The 18,749-nt window shown below is 42.4% G+C and overlaps 1 protein-coding gene across 2 annotated transcripts; it reads right to left on the bottom strand.

The window, feature by feature from the left end:
• Positions 1-3,971: 3,971 nt before the first annotated feature.
• Positions 3,972-17,862, bottom strand: rhbdl2 (rhomboid, veinlet-like 2 (Drosophila)). Of its 2 annotated transcripts, none has more exons than XM_088603128.1 (9): positions 17,597-17,862; positions 17,181-17,472; positions 15,769-15,989; positions 13,312-13,460; positions 10,816-10,928; positions 9,293-9,393; positions 7,763-7,823; positions 6,195-6,256; positions 3,972-4,877 (listed from the first exon to the last, which is right to left on the bottom strand). In XM_088603128.1, the coding sequence occupies exons 3-9, from the start codon at positions 15,973-15,975 to the stop codon at positions 4,701-4,703; spliced, it is 870 nt and encodes a 289-aa protein (XP_088459254.1). In that variant the 5' UTR covers positions 15,976-15,989; positions 17,181-17,472; positions 17,597-17,862; the 3' UTR covers positions 3,972-4,700. The 2 variants fall into 2 exon arrangements, with proteins under 2 accessions (XP_088459254.1, XP_088459256.1); XM_088603130.1 differs by having other exon boundaries at positions 17,181-17,469.
• Between the last annotated feature and the right edge of the window lie 887 nt (positions 17,863-18,749).

Genomic DNA, 18,749 nt, shown 5'->3' with positions numbered 1-18,749 from the left:
TGACATCTTGGTCAGTTTGCCATCAGAGAAATAACTTGATAAATTCACTTGACTGTAAATGAATATGGGTTCTGTTTTTGTATAAGATAGCCATGAGTACATTATATAAGGAAATAGAGGTGAATGTGCAATGATATGTAGTGGGGACCATTATAATGCGATATCAGCGTTTTAAGAACATTTCTACACCCCCTCTACAAGAAATAAGGTAAAAAAAAACAAGAATCCTGGCAGAATACAGGACAAGCAACCAGGAAACTTGGCAGCACAGAGGTGTGGTTGTTGGTCCTGCTGTCTCTCAGCTCTTGATCTGGACTTGGAGTTCATCTGTGTAGAGTTTGCAAGTTCTGCCTGTAATCAGTGTTTTCCTGGCTCTTCTGTTTCACCCCTGCCTTCCAAAAATGTGGAAGAAAATGTGGTCTGGTGTGCCTTTCTGGAACCTGAAACTTCTGGGATAGGTGCTGGGCTACCATGAGCTTTAGCCTGAATAAGCAGCCTTCCGTTACCAGATGGACCCACTTTCTAACAGCTATCCTCCAGTTCAAGGTTGTGGGGGAGCCAGATCCTATTCTGGCAAGCAACAGGCACGAGTCAGGATACACCATGGGTGGGACACCAGTCCATCACAAGCACACACAGACACGAACACATTCACACCAGGACACAAACCTACACAAACACAGGAAGAGCATACAAATTCCACGCAGACAGTACTCCAGGTCCTGAATTGAACCCAGGGCCCCAGCACTGCGAGGCATCAATGCTAACCACTGTACCACCATGCAGCCACATGGATAGATGTGGATTGAAGAGAAATATTTCAGAAACAACAAACACTAACTTTATATACATTATTAAACAATCAATGTTTTATTATGAAAATAATTGCATTAGTTCGCATCACCAAAGTACTAGGGAGCAGAATCATATAATGAAGACTTCTAATTCTACATTTTACATGTTTTACAGTTCCTTGACATGGTTCCAAGTATTGTGAGAGGATGAAAATTAATGCTTTAGTCCAATAATTTGTGGCAACTGCATGCTCTTAACACACTTGCTGCAAGTTGCTTCTTGTAACAATCCATTATTTAACATTTCAGAGAGCTTAACAGAGCCAGCCAGAAAGTAAACACAAATCACAGACCTGTATAATTTTCATTATAAAATAAATACCAAATAAGAGAATCAAGAAGTGGAAAATGTCATTGCTGTATTATGCCACCTCACTCCCATCTGGGTTGAATTACTGTTGCCTGATTCAACCTTTCCTTCTACAGCAGATCAGCTGTCTATTTTTAGATCGGGGACTAGGAAGTTTAAATACAGCTGATCAAGACTGTTTAATGGATCAAAGATCCTGTGGATGTCCTGGTGTCCTCCACACACACCATTCTTTTGTGTCTGCTTGGCACAGGGCCAGCCAGTGCAAATAATAGCATACTAATAAAGTACTATAATACATAATCACAAACAATACCACTTATTTCAGGATAAAGAAAGTTTACAACACTCAGGCCCTTAAAAGCTTTCACGTCTCCTTGCCAAAGTGTGAATCTAAAAAAAAATGTCCTGCCAATATGGTTCAGCTTAAAGCAGTGGAAAGCTTCACACTGAAAGCCACTGAAATGCCGCAGTGCCAGAATCAATCATGTCCAATAAAAGCTGTCAGCTAATTAAAAGCAAGGGCTGCCGGAGCAAAATGTCATCCAGGGATAAGCACAGCTGCCATTTCAGGTCTGGCACTGGGCATCTGTCAGAGGTATCTATTCCAAATTGCATTTAACAGTCAAAACGGTTTGGATTCTGTAGTGGCCTGCTGTGCTACAACAGGTAAATGTAAGATGTACTGCAACCGATTGAGGCAAAATGCTAAGCACAAAAGATGGCAGGCACAAACCACCAGACATGGTAGCTTGGCCTTAGGCATCACACAAAATCTGAGGCAGACAATGATGCATGAGGCATAGTTTAATCACTCGCAGGCAGAACTACAACAGGACAACCCAGTAAACTGGGGGATTTTCACTTTCTTTTGACAGGGTTTTACACCAATACTTGAATCTTCCAAATTTGTTCAGAACCAGAGCATTTAACCCAAATACAAATTGGGGTAGAATGGAAAAACATCACTTAGAAAATCAAAAGTCTCATATTCTTTTGCACAGGGGTACCGGATATAAATAAGCATCCTAACTCTACTAAAAAAACATGATTCATTGCTGAGGTGTTTCTAAAATTGTTTTAATTGATTCCTGGTACATGCACAATGCCCTTTTAAAGCTTGGAGAGAAAAGTTTATAAAATGGAGATGAACAGAAGAGAGTTGCTCACAAATATTTCTGAAGCACTTCAGCTGTGCCCATAAAGAGCATTGCGTCCCTTTGGTCTTGTACTGAGTGTTACCTGTCAATGAAAATCATTCATTGTTTATAAACAAAAATAATTTTAAGCTGGGGACCACCTGCACCCATGTAACATGCTCTGTTACAGCAACTGCAGAAATGTGAAGAGACCAATTAGAGGTAAATTCCATGCTGAAAAATAGAACAAATTATCCAGTTTCAGCTGTGAAGCTTCTTCCTTCAGAGTGAGGGAGAATGAGAAAGGAAACAGGAATCTAAAGTAAAGGGTTGGATCAGAAGAAAGCATAAAGAATGAGAGAACTGGACATGACAGGCGAAACTGTCCAAAGAAATGGAAATCTGGGAGATGAAGTCCACAGGAAAAGGATGAAATTTGTAAATGGGAATATTTTAAAAAGAAATTCGTCGATCATAAAGAGTTGCCAAGTCCACGTGTGATCCTAATTTAAAATAAATTTTCTCAACTTACTGGGAGCTTATGTTAAGAATACTTTTGAACATCTGAATTCAAAATAATCCTTCATGAAGGACCACTCCACCTGCTCTCACATCCCTGTCCCCCACACAGCCAAAACGTTTTTGTTCCTTTGCTCTGCTGTTCGGTGTGGAAGTCACCTTCGGACTGCGGTTCTGCAGCCCACACGCTGGCACAGCTCCCCAGTCAAACCTCAAAACAAAGAGAACTCCAGCAGACACAACAGTAAGGCCCAAAACCACCAGTCAAGTTTGGAAAATTAAAAAACAGGATGGCGAACACAGTACCCGGCGTTTTTAGTACATGAATAAACTACTACAGGACTAATCCACCAAAACCCCGGAGAGCCCCAGTTTAGCTGGTTTTACAGGTAACCACTGAACCACCAACAGCCAGAGACCTGAAAAAAATTGTGATTTGCTGAAGCAATTTACAGATGATGAGGAAGAAAAATCTGCTATTCACAATGCTGGTAGCTGCTGCCATCTACTGTCTGGATTCAAAATGAAACCTAAGCCTTTAAACAAAAAAAGTTGCGGGGCATCCATTTGTCATTGCTGTGGTTAATCAAATCTACAGATTCGAATTGCAAAGCTGCAGGAGTTATTCCAGGTGTAACCCTAATTAACGTTCTCCTGATCACCTAGTTTGGCACACTATACACATTATGAAAAAAATATCTTTGCTTTCTTTATTATACAATGGTAGGATTGCCTCTAATTGATTAGTCAGGACTTAAAGTGGTCATGACTGGATAACATCACATCACAAATGAAGCTCAAGGAAGTGCCAAAAAAAATCATCACCATATAAAGTGCATGCCATCGGTATTGCAATTCAAAAAGCAGTGAAGTGTGGCAGAACAATTATATTTCTGCACCTTTAGTGGCTACATTTTCAAGCACAGCATACACGTCCCTCAGGTGCTCTTGGACAGCTAAATAGTCCCTACATGGGATCATCCTGGCAGGACAGACACCCTGTAGTTCCTGCAGTTTTTCAATTATGTTTGAAACTTTGATCCATGGTTCAGTGATGATTTTACTCTCTGCAAATTGAACTCTCTGCAAGAACTGCAAGTTGGTTTGGAAGCAAACACTCGCTCAGTGTGAATAAATCAGCTCTGCACATCTGGGGCTGACATTTATTAGCACACCCGGCTGTTGTGTACAGAAAGGAGACATTATATTAGACTTCAAGGTCGCTCTCAGGATGAGAATTAAATTACGACCCCATTTCATCACCACCTTGGATACTAGGAAGAGGCTGAGGGCTTAAGCTCCTTAGAGACCTTGAAAAAGAATCCAAATTGAATTAAGAAATTACACCTTTGTATGGGCACAAGGAAAAACACAATTCTAAATGGCAATTCTAACAGTGTTAAGCGATGGAATCAGTGTGGAATACTGGAATAGTGTTCTGTGGCCTGTGGGTCAAGAAGTCTACAGAGGTTCTCGGGAAATGCAAGTTTCTATCTGGTTGCAAAGACAATCTATACTAATCCATAATGCCAAATGTCTGGCGAGGTTGAAAGATTACATTTTTAGAAAAAAAAACATTAAAAACTAGAATTGCAAACAACACCTCATGGCCGAAACGGCCCATTATTCTTGCAAGAGGAAAAAAAAAAAACTGAGCCAAACTGTGTACTGTAAAAAATAATTTTTTTATTCTCTTTTAGATCACAGGTCAAGTTGTGGTGCTTAAATTTCCGGTCAGAAAAACGCTGATCTCGATCCATCATCGAGCAGTCCGCTCGGCCGTATTCGAGTGGCAGTAGGGGGATTCAACGATCAGAATTTAAAAGATTGTCCCGAGTCCACTTTTGAACGAAACACCAGCTCGCCCCCTGCCTCCCGTCAGGCTGGGGATAAGAAAATGTTGAACATCACGGCAAAGAGGATGAAGGCGAAGTATCCCACAATGCACACCCAGAACTTGGGGTCCTTGAGGAGTTTCTGGTTGTAGTTGCTGAAGAACACGAATCCCACAGTCATGCCTGCCATTCCCCCAGCTATATGAGCCACAAAGGAGACCTGAAAGACAACAGTGTGAAAATTAATGACTGACTTCCATTCATCCAGCCTAAAAAGTACTTAATAGGCTCTTGCACTCCATACAGCTTCCTAGTAAAAATAAAGGGGACTTTATCCTCTATTCAGGTACTCTTCAGGCATTTCCTTTAAACTTCAGTAACCGTGCGCACATGTGGTTTTCACTGTTTTGTCTTTTTTCAGTTACTTTTTATTGATGTCAGGTGCAATTAGTCACTAAAGTCATTTTCCAGCCAAGCTGGACTGACTTTAAGAACTGCAGAGGTTTAAAGATCCAAGTCGAGGGAAAAAAAAATGCAGAAGAGTTTCTGAAGTTCTGCACTGAAATTTAAAATAAACTACAAGCTTGAGCCCAGACCCTTGAGTTCAATGAGTCTGTTTTTATTCCTACACATTTCTCCATTCCCCTGAGCGACAGAAAAGGGAAGCTTCTCTTTGCATGGTTTGAGAGTTAGGCGGTTACTTAAATACACTTTTCCGCAATGCAGCGCAATAGCCAGAGAGATTTCGAGGGAGAAGGCAGAAGAAAGGAATGGACAATTTACATTTTATCTCAAGAGGGGGGAGAAAAAAAGTAGATCCCTCACAGGCAACCCCACTGCCAAAACGTGAATACAGCAAAGTTTCCAAAGACAGATAAGACACCAAAATCCCCAAAGGCCTACTTAGTTTCTGCCATGCAGTAGGAGGATCAGACATGCATTTCACACACTGAACAATTACGCAGGATCTAACTACCTAGCCAGCCAAGTTGCTGTGGTTAAAAGTAATTAGGAGGCATTTATGTGGAGTTTTGTTGCTTCACGTACAAACATGCTCCTCCAGAATTCATGCCGCCAGCAAACAAGCACAAGACCTGCAGTGAATTAACAATTCCTGCATGACTCTTTAACCACATGCTTTCGGCACGACTGCACTGAGCTTCACAGCTTTCTCTGGGGAGTCTGGGACAGACTGAAGAAGGTTCTCTCTCAGTGAGCTCTTGTAATGGCTGTCATTCTAACCACCTGAGCCCACAAGGCACAGACACTGCACGCCATGAACCTTTTAGTGAAACTGCTCAAAGCCGAGAACAGTTTAGAAAACATCTACCCGTCTGCTGGAACTCCTATCTCCTTTGAAGGACATACATACCAGTATATACTACATAGATGTGTCATTTAACATTAATTTGTTTATTATCAGTTTTTTCATGCCTTTACTTCATGGTACATTATCTAGAATTTGATTATTCAAATTACACTAAATTTGCTGCTAGTTAAATGCAGCAAAAAAACAGTGAGAGAAGAGTGTACTTACTGCATAACCGACTTCGTGACTTATAAACCTTCTGTAAAGAGCAAATCCAACATCCGTCCCAACTGGAAATGAAAATGTATCATCAAACACCAGAAAAAAACTATTGTCCTCCATTTGACATTTGCATTGACAACTGTGGATTATCAGATAAAACGTACTTATGAGTATGGATTGCGACTACAAGAACATGAGCCAACAAGTAAAACACTTTCTCCTAGAACCCAGTGTTCAGACAGGCTGGTTTCACTGCTTCAGGTTAGCACAATTATTTCTATGTACCGTAGGATCAGTAATTCTAGCTGAACATTTACAACAACACATTCGCCTTTCTAGATCTAGATCTTAAGGCTGACTGGTCAGTTTCTGCTTGTAGTGTCAGACAGAGAATTCTCAATTTTAAGGAGATAATATGGTATTCATTATATTATAAAGCTGACAATTCAGCTGCACAGTACATGCTGTGGAAGCAAAATCATGCAAACGTGTAATGGTCTTAGACCAGGAGAAAAAAAACTCTTTGCTGCCAAAGGGTTTTCGTTCTGCAGATGATGGTTATCAGGACGAGAAATCTTCCCAAATCAACACAGACTTCATGAGAATCCCCTGGAAGGCAAACTAAAACCGGACTGCTGCATTATCAAGTGCATTCAAGCACCCCTGGTTGGGAGACCAGTATTTCTTTCATTTTTGGGGGGGACTGAGCTACCCCCTCCCCCCCATGGGAGTCTCTCACCCAGCGATCCCCACAGCACCTTACAGGAGAGCTGGCAGGCAGCTGGGAAGTCGAAGGGGTCTCCGTTTCTGCTCCGAGCTCCCTGACCGAACCCCTGACAGTGCTCGCCTAGTGACACCTCCCAGGCGTGCACCATGGAGCTCAGCCTGGACTCCGAGCAAGTTCCTTTATGGAGGGACTGAGAGTGAGCCCCCCAGTCTTATAGCACACCTGGAGAGGGAGCCTGGAAGCAAGGGACTACAGTGGTGCCATGCCGAGATCGAGCACCACAAGGATTTCCGTGTTCTACAGAGGGCGAGAGTGCAACAGGGCTCATAAGGACCCTATTATAGTAAAATCACTCGACCCCCTTCCTCAGAGCCTCGGCCATATGCCACAGCAGATCTAGCGTTTGTATGGTCTGCATCTCGGGGAGGTATGCCTAAGACACTGGTTGAAACCCATGGCCCGAGAGTATACACTGGGCGCCATTAGAACTGTGCAATTCTGAGAAAACCTCATGACCTATTCTACTTGTGGGAAGGATACCTTTATAATAATGCATCAAAATAAAAAATAAATGGCTTCTCATTAGTTCAATGTTTCTGTCTTAAGAATAGAAGAATTAATGTTTATGGATATTAACTGGCAACCAATTTGAATAATAAATGAATTAAGTGTAAACTAATTTTTCCCTGTGTGAATTATTCCTTTTTCACAAGAATTCTTCCAGCTCACGGATACTTACAAAGACTGCAGGGATTTATTGCCAAATTCAAAACAGCAGTCCTAATAAAAGCCGAATGGAAAACGGAGATTATTGCTCTATATAAAGAAAGAAATAATGTAAGCTTACCTATTAGTAAAATTGCTACTATTCGGAATGCACCCAGTAATGGAATCATCTCTTTGAAATTCTGAAGCAGAAAGAGAGAAAAGATTCACATTTATTAGCAAGAACGTAAGAAAGGCCAGAATCAAAGCAAAGAATTCATTTTCATTGACACTTCTTACATTCTGGTCCTAAGTGAGGTAGTCCACACATATAATGCACATTGCTCTTAAGACAACTGCTGTGTTCACACTGTGCAGATTAAAAGGCATGGGTGTTCGCTGTTTATTGCTTAAAAACAATCATAAAGCCATATGAACCAGCAGTGTCGCCGCACTCCAGTCTCATGAGATTTCAGCAGCTCAAGATCCTGCCTAACCTTAGCTCATGTTACACCCCAGCCAAACAACGGCAAACAAAAATCAATACACTGCAAACGGTAGTTAAACCTCTCATTATAGATGTACACTGATTCATGAATCTGTGCTAATATAATTTTAAAAATAAGTGCGCGGACAACAGGATGATGGAGAAGAAACTCATCCTGTGATCTTACATGACCGTTTGACAAATTGTGCATTATCATACAATCAAAGCAATGCTTCTGGGGGAATGCATGCATTAATGTGTTTGTTGAGGAATTGAAGCAGACAAAGTTTAAGCTCACAAAGCAGTCCTTGTGATATACAGTCACATTCTTTACACAAGAACATACAAGATAAACAGACATGTAAAACCTTCCTCATACAGTATATTAATTGGGTCATTTTCATTAGTCTATTGTTTTTTCTTCCTAAACCTCAACTGCATAGCTGTGCATTTCCCAGAAAATATTATTATAAAGATTAACCATTAAGATTATGTTCTCCCCATTTTCACATGGGCCGGCTGCCTCACACCTCATTGATTAAAGGCACGCTTGTTAGGTTAAGTAATGTCTCTAACTTGTTACTGTGTGTGTAAGGGGGACTGCAGTGTCTCCTTGTGCCCTGTGCCCTGTGCCCTGTGCCCCGTCTTCAGGTGGCAAGGCTCCACAGCTAAAACCTTGTGTTCGTTTGCTTCTCTTTTCAGCATGGAATAAACCTTTACTTGTTCCTTTGCAGCCTACGCAAGCTGACACCCACTTGAACTAACTTTTTCTATAGTCTAACGTGAACAGAAAAATTGCAGGCTGGGAAAAACAGTCATTCGGTAATCTTAAATTATTTTATGAGACACTTCAGGAGCATACGGATCAGGCTGACCTATCAGAGCCTTTTGTCAATTTGCAGACTAACGCCACACGGGAGAGAAAAACTCACACAGAGGCTTTCATCAAGGCTCATGGATCGGTGCTATGTGTCAAATCCTGGATCCATTTTAAACTCGCCCAACCCAAATGTGCACCATCAAGGGGGCAGGATTTGCTCCACAGCTGGACAGTGTGATAGCCTGGACTGGAATCACATCTGGACCTGTCAATACCAGGACCAGAGGGCACAAGACCGAGCGCATCTTGACGGGAGTAGTCTCTTTCTTCCAGTACTGCACCTGGACGTTCAGAAATACACTTACCACCATGGCGTTCATGAAATACCCCCCGATGAGTGCGTACACACCTCCTGATGCACCGACCAGAGCGTGCAGGGGGTCGAAAATGGAGCTGGCCAGTGAGCCTGAGGAAAGGGGGGGAGAGGAAGATAATTCAATATCCAAGTTTATTTGCCAAGGGACACAAATTTGCCCTGATGTTACCAATAACAATCCGATTCAATACTACACAAACAGTGCATGATATAATGATATAAAGGGCACCCATATTTACACTAATCCAAACTTCGGAAATCCTCACACGACAATATAATATATTATTTGGATATAGAAACAAACAGAAATCAGGGCGAGAATGGTCAGCAGTCTTAGGCACAGTCTTAGTCCCTCTGTGTACAGTGTAGAAAAAGAGGGCCAGAGGGTCACAGGCACCAGCCTGTGATCACTTTCTGAAGATGATTATCACTTTGTGACTCACTTTCAAAGCACGCCATCATAGAAAAAGGGATTCTTTAACGTACTAGAGAAAACCCACCCAAGGCAGGTTTAAAGACTTTCCTGGGCTGACTCTGCTGCTCTTGGGAGCTTTCTCCTAAGAAACAGATTAATTCATAGGATCAGCTTTGCTTCAACTTTGGATGTTTAATTAAAGACCCACCACTGAAAATTAAATTTGGCTTCAGAGATCATACACTTGATAAATCACCAGAAAACCCGTCTGCAGATGCTGCAGGTTTCCAGTACTTACATCCACTGAGGCACGCGCTACAAAACACTTCACACATACACACAAAAATGAGAAAAGTTTAAAAACGAGAAATTTAGGATCAACCTGAGAGCAGGAAGTTAACCCACCTCTCAAAGCCTCAGGGCAAATTACCAAACCACTGAGGCGAATTTAATACTTTTCAGGGGGTCGGGGGTTTGCTCTAGAGATCCAGTTAGAGGAAGCAGTGCTGTAGTTACAGCTGGATCCCGGTTCGAACTGCGGCCAGCTGTTCGTGTCTCATTACTCTGACCAAGTCGCCACACCTCCTCCTTCTCCAGTGTGGTAAAAAAAACTGCTTCCAACCAACTAACTGAGGCCTTTCTTTCACTGTGAACCCACTCTAGTCCCCCACCCCCAGCTAAATTTTGGCATAATTTTAAAACATAGTATATGTTGAACTTTTCACAGTCTGTAGGGTCATATAATGATGGAGTCATAAAAATGCTACAAACCCGATACCTCTGCTGATTTTATTGCAAATTTGAGTCACTCTAGATACTGTAAACTCAGAAGAGGAGAGAAACTAAGACTCCACTGTCTTGAATGAAAATAAAATGAGCTTTACCACTGTTAGACATTTTTTATGCATTCGTTTTTGAGGTGCTATCTTTCTTCCCGGCTTAATCGTGTGTCAAGTGATTGGAGCGGTATTTCACTGCCTCGCGAGAGGCGGAACATCTGGTGCGGTCATCCTCACTCGGGGGGAGTTGCTCTGTGCATGACTTTTGTTTGTTTTTGTTTTTTTTTTGTTTCCAAGCCCGGGGCAGGGGGTCCTGACCTGCAAGGACTCCGGACAGGTAGACGGTTCCCACTTCGATCCCCTTGTGCACCAGCTCCAGCGGGATCCCCAGCAGCAGCTGCAGGATCAGGTTGCCCAAGATGTGCTCCACCCTGCAATGAGGAAACCACACTGTGGGGCCAGCGATCGGCACACTGCCATTCAACACCAGGAGTTTACAAAGGCGTGTCCCGGGTTCCGACAACTCAGCCACAGCAAATGTGCAACTCCCATAAGCTAGTTAAAAATACATGGGAACTACTTACGGCCGTGAAGCGCTGTCTAAAATAACTTCTGCTATTTATTCCATTAAATGGTTGTCTGCTTCTACAGTCTCTTTAATCCATGAATGACACATATTCCTTTTATTGCAACATATAGTCTACTTATATGACAAAATGAGCTCATGTGAGCTAAGATATGAATAGTATAGGAGGCTGCAATTACCGAAATATAAATTAGTATACGTGCCTATTTGGTTTCCAAAACCAAACTTTTCAAAATGCAAGTTCAGAACTGCCTGTTCTTTATTGCCCAGTCTTGTGGCAGAAGGGGACTTCCATTTGAAGTCAAAGATCTTCAAACAGATGGAAATATTTGAAGAAAAGGGGTGTTTTCCATCTCTTAGACCTGTAGTGCACTTTAAAGGGCAAATTAGATCAATACCTTCAATTGAAATTACCAATAACCACTACTTGTCCTTTATAGTACCACTATCCTGCGTGTATAGGTTTGTTGCTGTCACGTGGGGCTCCATTCTGGAGGATTAAAATAAGAAAGCCTGCAGAGAGAGCGCCCTTCCTCTCATACCAGGATGTGCTGTTGTTTCGAGCGAGCGAGCTCACTTTGGGGACACCGGGAGCAGCACTTTATCCATCTTTCTCCCACCCTGCCCCAGAAACCAGCCCTGTGGCACCACACGCAACAGGAAAGACGTACTGTCCCTGCATTCCGAGAGCAAAGTCGCTGCGGAAAGGAAAACAATGCTTCCTGCCTTCTCTGGACACCACGTTCGATTTCTTTGTCATGAAGTCTCCCAGGCGGCGTACTGGTTAGCCTGGGCTAGTCCTGGTGTGGCTCTTTGCAGGACAAACACAATCTGTATTATCGGCTAATGAACAAGCACCCCACCTCACTGGCACACAAAAGGCCATTAGCTCGCAGAAAACCAGGACAAGTCTGAGTCTCTTGCCAAAACTGTACACCATTTTTTGCAAACATGAAGTAAATGCAGAATGCCTACTTCTATTATCCCTCACTAGTTAAGCTCATATGCACCGTTACTGGTTACACTGCTTATCTTCGTACAACATAACTCCCGCATGTCACCTTTGAACAAGGTGCAAGACAATGAAAATTAAACTAAGGCACAAGAAACTGTCCCCACTTGAGACCTTTTTATATAAAAAAGGCCATATGTGTTCCAATTAAAAGAATTCACAATGTGATTCTCTTGCAGCCTCTACAAATTCACAAAAGTTGATCATGTATGATACCATAATTTATATTCGCCAGAGTTGGGCATTTTCATTCAATAATATACTCTGTGTCTGGGAAATCGAGTAAGCTACATAACCAAATTAACCTGAGGCAGCTTCGATAATACCAATCCATCACATCTGTTATAAATAACTTATTGCAGCATAATGATCTGGATATGTTATTTATGCTACATGCTGTTGCTAACAACACTTTCCTTTTAAATTAAAGATACTAACTTGTAAAATCTGACTGTGTAAAGTGCTGGTTTGACAACAGACGATACCAACAGAATGTAGTCTGGGCTCTGCGCTCCAGTACAAAGAGGCAAACAATATCCATAGATATTTTCATAGCTTTTTCCCCCCCCCAATGCAAGGTCGCTAGAATTAGGGACCCACAGCCTATCTCAGCAATGAACAGGCACAAGGCAGAGTACACCCTGGACAGGACGCCAGTCCATTACAGGGCACACACAGACACAAACACACACACACAGTCACACCAGGGTCAGTTTTGTCAGAAGCCAAATAAACCTAGCAGTATGTCTTTGGACTATGGGAGGAAACCCATGTAAATAGAGGAAACAAACTCCACGTAGATACTGTAGCACCCCAGATCTGGATTATATCCAGGGCCCCAGCACTGTGAGGCTACAATATTAACCAATATGCAATATCTCCTGTGCATGTACCTGCTGTTCAGTGCCGGATTTCCCATTAGGCACAGTGCCTAGGGCCTTTGAAGGAGGGAAACTTACGCAAATGAACTGAAATAACATGCTTGTGATCGGCTCTAGGTGCTCCAAACCAATAATCATACACTATCTAGCAGCTGTTCTAGAAACTAGAAGTATAGAAGCGATGGTCTCTCGACACGAGAATAGTGTATCATGTCAAATCGACGTTATTCAGTTGGCATTTACCCAATGTCCCTAGGGCCTATGAACACCAAAATCCGGCCCTGCTGCTGTGACACAGGAGAAGACAAAGACACGACGGGCACTGCCGACCCTACCCAGCATGCACAAACATGTATGAGATGAAGCGCCAGGCCTCTTCTCTCTTATCAGGACGGTACGTCAGGGGGCTGTTCAGGATGCCCTTGTCCAGAGTGATCCACTGCTTCTGGGGCTTCCACACAGCATAGTAGATGAAGACGGCCAACTGTGAAGACAGGCAGAGAGAGCATCTCAGGTCTGACTGAACCACGGGCCTGAGGTTTGCACAGAAGGAGCAGGCATGGAAGAGCAAACCAACGCAGCCGAGGAGTAAAGGGTCATGTGAAACGCAGAGGGGGGAGATCAGTTTATAATAATCCTTAACATTATTTTTAAATTTAGCACCTTTAAAAGTGGCTTCTCAAAGAGCTTTAAAGAAAAAAAAGATACAGAGTGGGACAAGGTAGCAGAATTTAACAGTTACCGTGAAGGTTTCGAATACAGTATGAAAGCAAAAGGGCAGACAGAGAATCAGTTAAATAAAAGCCATTCTTAAGAAGAAGGTTTTGAGTCTAGTTTCAAAGAGTTTAGAAAAGGTGACTAACTGATATCCTTAGGGGCAGAGTTCCAGAGCTTTGGGGTATAACAGGAGAAGGCCCTGTCACACACAGACGGGCCTGGTGACAGATAGGAGAATTAGAAGAGCGAAGGATGGGAGGTGGGGAGTAAAACGATAGTAGCTCAGACAGGGACTGAGGTGAGCATGAGGATTTTTAAATTGACACAAAACCTGACAGAAAGCCATTGCAAAGACTCAGGAGTGATCACTTGCGCTAGACCTGGTCAGGATTCTGGCTGACGAATTCTAGACATACTGAACTTTGCTCAGTATTGATTTAGATACCCCAGCAATTTGGTCATTACAGAAATCAATCTGAGAGAAAAAGTGTTGACCAGCTTTTCAGCAACAGTTAACAACATAGGATATAGTCTGGCAATATTTCTGAGGTGGAAGAATGATGTTTTTACGATATGTTGCACATGTGGGCTAAACATCAAGCCTGGGTCAAATACTACCCCCCAAGTTCTTCAATTTAGATTGAAACTCAAGTAAAGAACCACCCACAGATATAGTTACTGGATTGGCTTTACATACCTGGGGGGGGGGGGATTCTGAGAAGCAGGGCTTCAGTCACAAATTAAATGAAGGAAATTGTGAGTCATCCATGTTTTTATGTTAAAGATACAATTAGAGAGAGCAGACACAGCCACTACACTGTCAGGTTTAGTATGGGCGTAGATTTGAGTATCACCAGCATAGAAATGATCATTTAGACCTTGTTTTCTTAAAATCTGACCAAGTGGAAGCATGTAAATGCTGAATAACAGGGGGCCCAGTATGGAGCCCTGAGGAACACCAGACTTAACGAGCCCACTTTCAGAGCTAAAACTGCCAAGACAGATAAAGTAACTGCAATCAGTGAGGTAAGATCTGAACCGTTTAAGAGCTGGATCAGAAACTCCAAACACAGTCGGAAGACAAGAAAGTAAGATAGTGGCTGTCAGTGTCAAAAGCAACACTGAGGTCAAGAAGAATAAGAAGAGAAATAGAACCAGAATCAGAAGCCATAAGAAGATTGTTAGTGACTTTAACCAGGTCAGTTTCCGTGCTGTATATTTGTCTGAAACCAGAGTGGAGGGGGTTCAAAGAGGTTATTATGTTGAGGAAAACAGGGCAGAGAGGAGAAAAACAGGACTGAAATGCAACAGTGGGAATGGGATCTAATAGGCAGGAGGTGGATTTCATACACACTACTAATTAATTTACACCTGCAGTGTCAAGTAGAGAGAGGTTAAAGAGAGGGGAACCAGCAAAACTAGACCTGCAGAGAGGAAGTGGATTACTATGGAGTACCGTGCATTGTAGAGAGAATGTGATGGAGGATATTGTCAATCATGGAGCTAAAGAACTCCAAGAATGTGTTCCAGAGTTTCAAAAGCAAGGAATTCAAGACTTGGATGCTGTTCAGAAAGTAAAAGCCTTTGAATTGGTAATGACGACAAGGATTAGGAGATCTATGTAGACGCAATGCAGTTTTCCACACAATAATGTAGAGAAATTATTAAAAAGGGAAACAAAATGCCAGGATGTATAGAAACTCATTCATAAAAGAGAATTCATAACACCAGAGGCCAGAACCAAATCCGAGCTCCATCTGGAAAACCTGAAGGATCAGCTCTTCAATACTGGAGATATTGAACACTGTGCTGTTAATGAATATTTAGAATCCAGGACAAACAAGGTACCTAAAAATAATAGAGTATAGTTAAGGTACTTTTCCATTTGCTCTGGGTACACTGATATAAAGACCACTTAAGGCCTGTGAAGTTTGACAGAAAAGATTTCAGATATGACCAACGATAATTCTTAGAAGGTCTGTAAACGTCGCAACGAAGAAGTATTTTTAATGGGTTTCCACAAGTCCCTTAAAGCCCAACAGGCAATTAGCTGGAACGTAGTCAACAGGACCCACCTCGCCGATACTGATCAGTATGATGAAGATGGGAGGGGGGCAGCAGTTGGCTCTTTCCAGGTAGATGTCCCTGGCGTGCTCCGGAAGCATCCATTTGGCCACAGAGCGCTGCAGCCTCTCGCACCAGCCACACCCCTCGGAGGTCTCCTCCACCGTCTCCTCCGCCTCGCCCTCCCCGTTAAACGGGTTATCTTCTTCGGCGGCCATGGTTCCGCGGGCGACTGCGTATCGAAATTCAACAAACAAGGTAGTTTGTTGGTACAGCGCGGTGATTTGTGTACAACTCCGACCGGTTTCACCAGTTGGCTCGAAGCCACAGAACGGGAGGAGCAGGCTCACTGCTCAGCTACTTAAAAAAGGCAGGAACTGGTTTTCATCGGTCAAAGCTCAGCGGATGCATACAGTAGCTATTGCTTAGAGATATCAACCAGTCCTGAAGGCCTGTGGCTCTCTAGGACGAAGAGAAGGAGACCACTGCTTTAGGTTGACTGTTCAAAAATGTGCGAAGGAATATATTTGACAAGGTCAACATTCATTTGATGTTTAACTACACCCCCATAATGTAACCATAATTGTTTTTTGAAGGCCGCGCATTGTACTTAAACCATTTTTTTTACTTCCGAGCATATGCTCGAACATATCACTTTTCTAACAGAAATTGATTAACATCGTTCAGCCTTCTGTTTTACCTTTAGAAAACTCTGATGGTAAAAACAGAAACGTATATTATCATTCGAAATGTCTTCTGAGAAATACAACAACGTGGTTATCGGACAGAAATATAGATTCACTTGCTGTTTTCCCTGTATTACTTGTTCTCGTTTAAAATATTTTTTTATACACGAAGATAAGATATATATTAAATTCTAGGTTCTTATTATTAGAGATATGAACTTTGAAATACATAGTTTATGGCTTCAACGGAAATTTTATATTTTATCAACATAAGATAATTGTTTCTGCCCAGGGGTGGGAAGTTTTGCTTTCACTTGAGACTTTGTTATATAAATCTATCTTATCTTTGTTATATATATACACACACATCTTTTCGTCTTCTTCGACAATGTTAGTAAAACGTTAAAGTACTAAAAATGATCTCGATCCCTGAGAAGTACTCGTGGGTAAAATAGTATACACTGTTGAAAGGATAAAAAAAAAAACTCCCACGTTTAAAACAGGAAGACGCCTAAAAATCACAACAACAAAAGTTACAGGAAAACACCGCACAGGCGAAATTGGGGAAGTTTTTAAGTGCCACTACACTACCGGTCTCAAACTGATCTTGCGGATCAGATCCCAAGCACATCAAGAAGCTAAACAACCCGACCGGCATGCTTGAACATTTTTGCGTTGTAGCCACTTAGTGTAAATTCAGATGCGATAAACTGAAAAGAAGAGACCCGGACACTTACCGTTAGTGGGGGAAAAAACTACTAAAAACAAACAAAACTTTGAAACCCTAATTTGTTCAAACGCAAGTCTGACGTCTCCTCGAAAAAGTTAAAGCGCGTCGATCTGATAGATGAGTGGGCTGGATTATTCCAATTTTAAACTTCATCCACGTCCATTTTTCTACTCATCCTTGTTGCTGGAGACCGGATTCCAGTAATGGAACAAAAGACTTGGAGCGCCTTTTTTTCCCCTCTGCTGTTTACGTTAATGACAGGGTTAGCCTGCTTTTTCCTGTACTGTGCTTCCTCCCTGCTGAGAAACAAACAGCTTTCATGAGCTCGCAAGTTGCATTAAACGCACAGGAGTTCCGGTAACTCTGGTCTTGTCCCAGTATCTTACACAAGAAATGCCAGTATTTAATACAGGCAGGACGTACCCAACTTAAAAACGATCATCAATTAAAAGTACATAAGAAAATGTAAGGGCACTTTAGAAACTACCAGGCGGGTTAATGCATCTTCATCGAAAAGTCCAAAATCATACTGAAAACATTCTTGTTATTCCTGAGGCAGGGCGAACCGCGTTCAATCCGAAAACTAAATGGAAAAGCCTTCGCGTTTCAACAGATTCGTCTAGGGCGGCAGTCCGACCTCAAAAGAGGTCTACACGCTGCTCTTTCAGCGGTTTTGACCGAAGGAACGCCCTCACCTGGCCCGCCTGCACATCAAGGAAGAGACGCACCTGGAGTGTTTACGTCACTGGTGGGATGTTTTACTTCCAAAGTACTTGTGAAGCGGAAGCTAACTACCCGTGTAACCGTCCATTTCCAATACTCGCTTAGTCCGATACCGGAGTGGGCGCAGGGCAGGATACACTGGGGACAGGACACCAGTCCATCGCAGGGTACATACACGCATGCGAGAAGACACAAGGTAGAGACGAGAATAAGTCAACAGAAAACGTATTCGGATTGTGTTATGTTGACGAAAGCACAAGTTGGTGAAAAACCGCGTCACCACAGAGAACATAGACTCCACACAGACGGCACCCAGACTGGAATTGAACCCAAGACCTTGGAGCTGTATTCTTCAGTTAATCGTATTTTTTTATTTTGTTTTGCTGCAAGCCGTGTTGTGCGGAAGGCGTCTTCCATATAATAGCTGTCATATTAACCTTAGAGATGTTCCGGGCGTTCCAGACTGCGTCCACAAAAATCTCTAACATACAATTCTCTGGCGAAGGCAGATAAGAGACTAAAACCGGAGGATGTACCACAATTTAAAGAGAATAAAGACGTACTGAGAAGTATTATTCTCGTCTCAAGCCGAGGGACGCTCCAGTCAAAATAAAATGTGCATTTTTGCGCACAATTTTCTCGTCGTTTTAACCACCAGGGGGAGTAACTGTATAATAATAATAATTAATAATTGCTTACACTTATATAGCGCTTTTCTGGACACTCCACTCAAAGCGCTTTACAGGTAATGGGGACTCCCCTCCACCACCACTAATGTGCAGCATCCAAACATCTACTGTACTCCCAATTAAGCGTGCAAAGACGAGAACACACCATCCATTTTCTAACTGCT

Source organism: Lepisosteus platostomus, chromosome 13 (assembly GCF_059453375.1).
Source record: "Lepisosteus platostomus isolate fLepPlt1 chromosome 13, fLepPlt1.hap1, whole genome shotgun sequence".
Taxonomy (NCBI): Eukaryota; Metazoa; Chordata; class Actinopteri; order Semionotiformes; family Lepisosteidae; genus Lepisosteus; species Lepisosteus platostomus.
The sequence above is the reverse complement of the archived record's forward strand: the minus strand, read 5'-3'. Positions and strand labels throughout refer to the sequence as shown.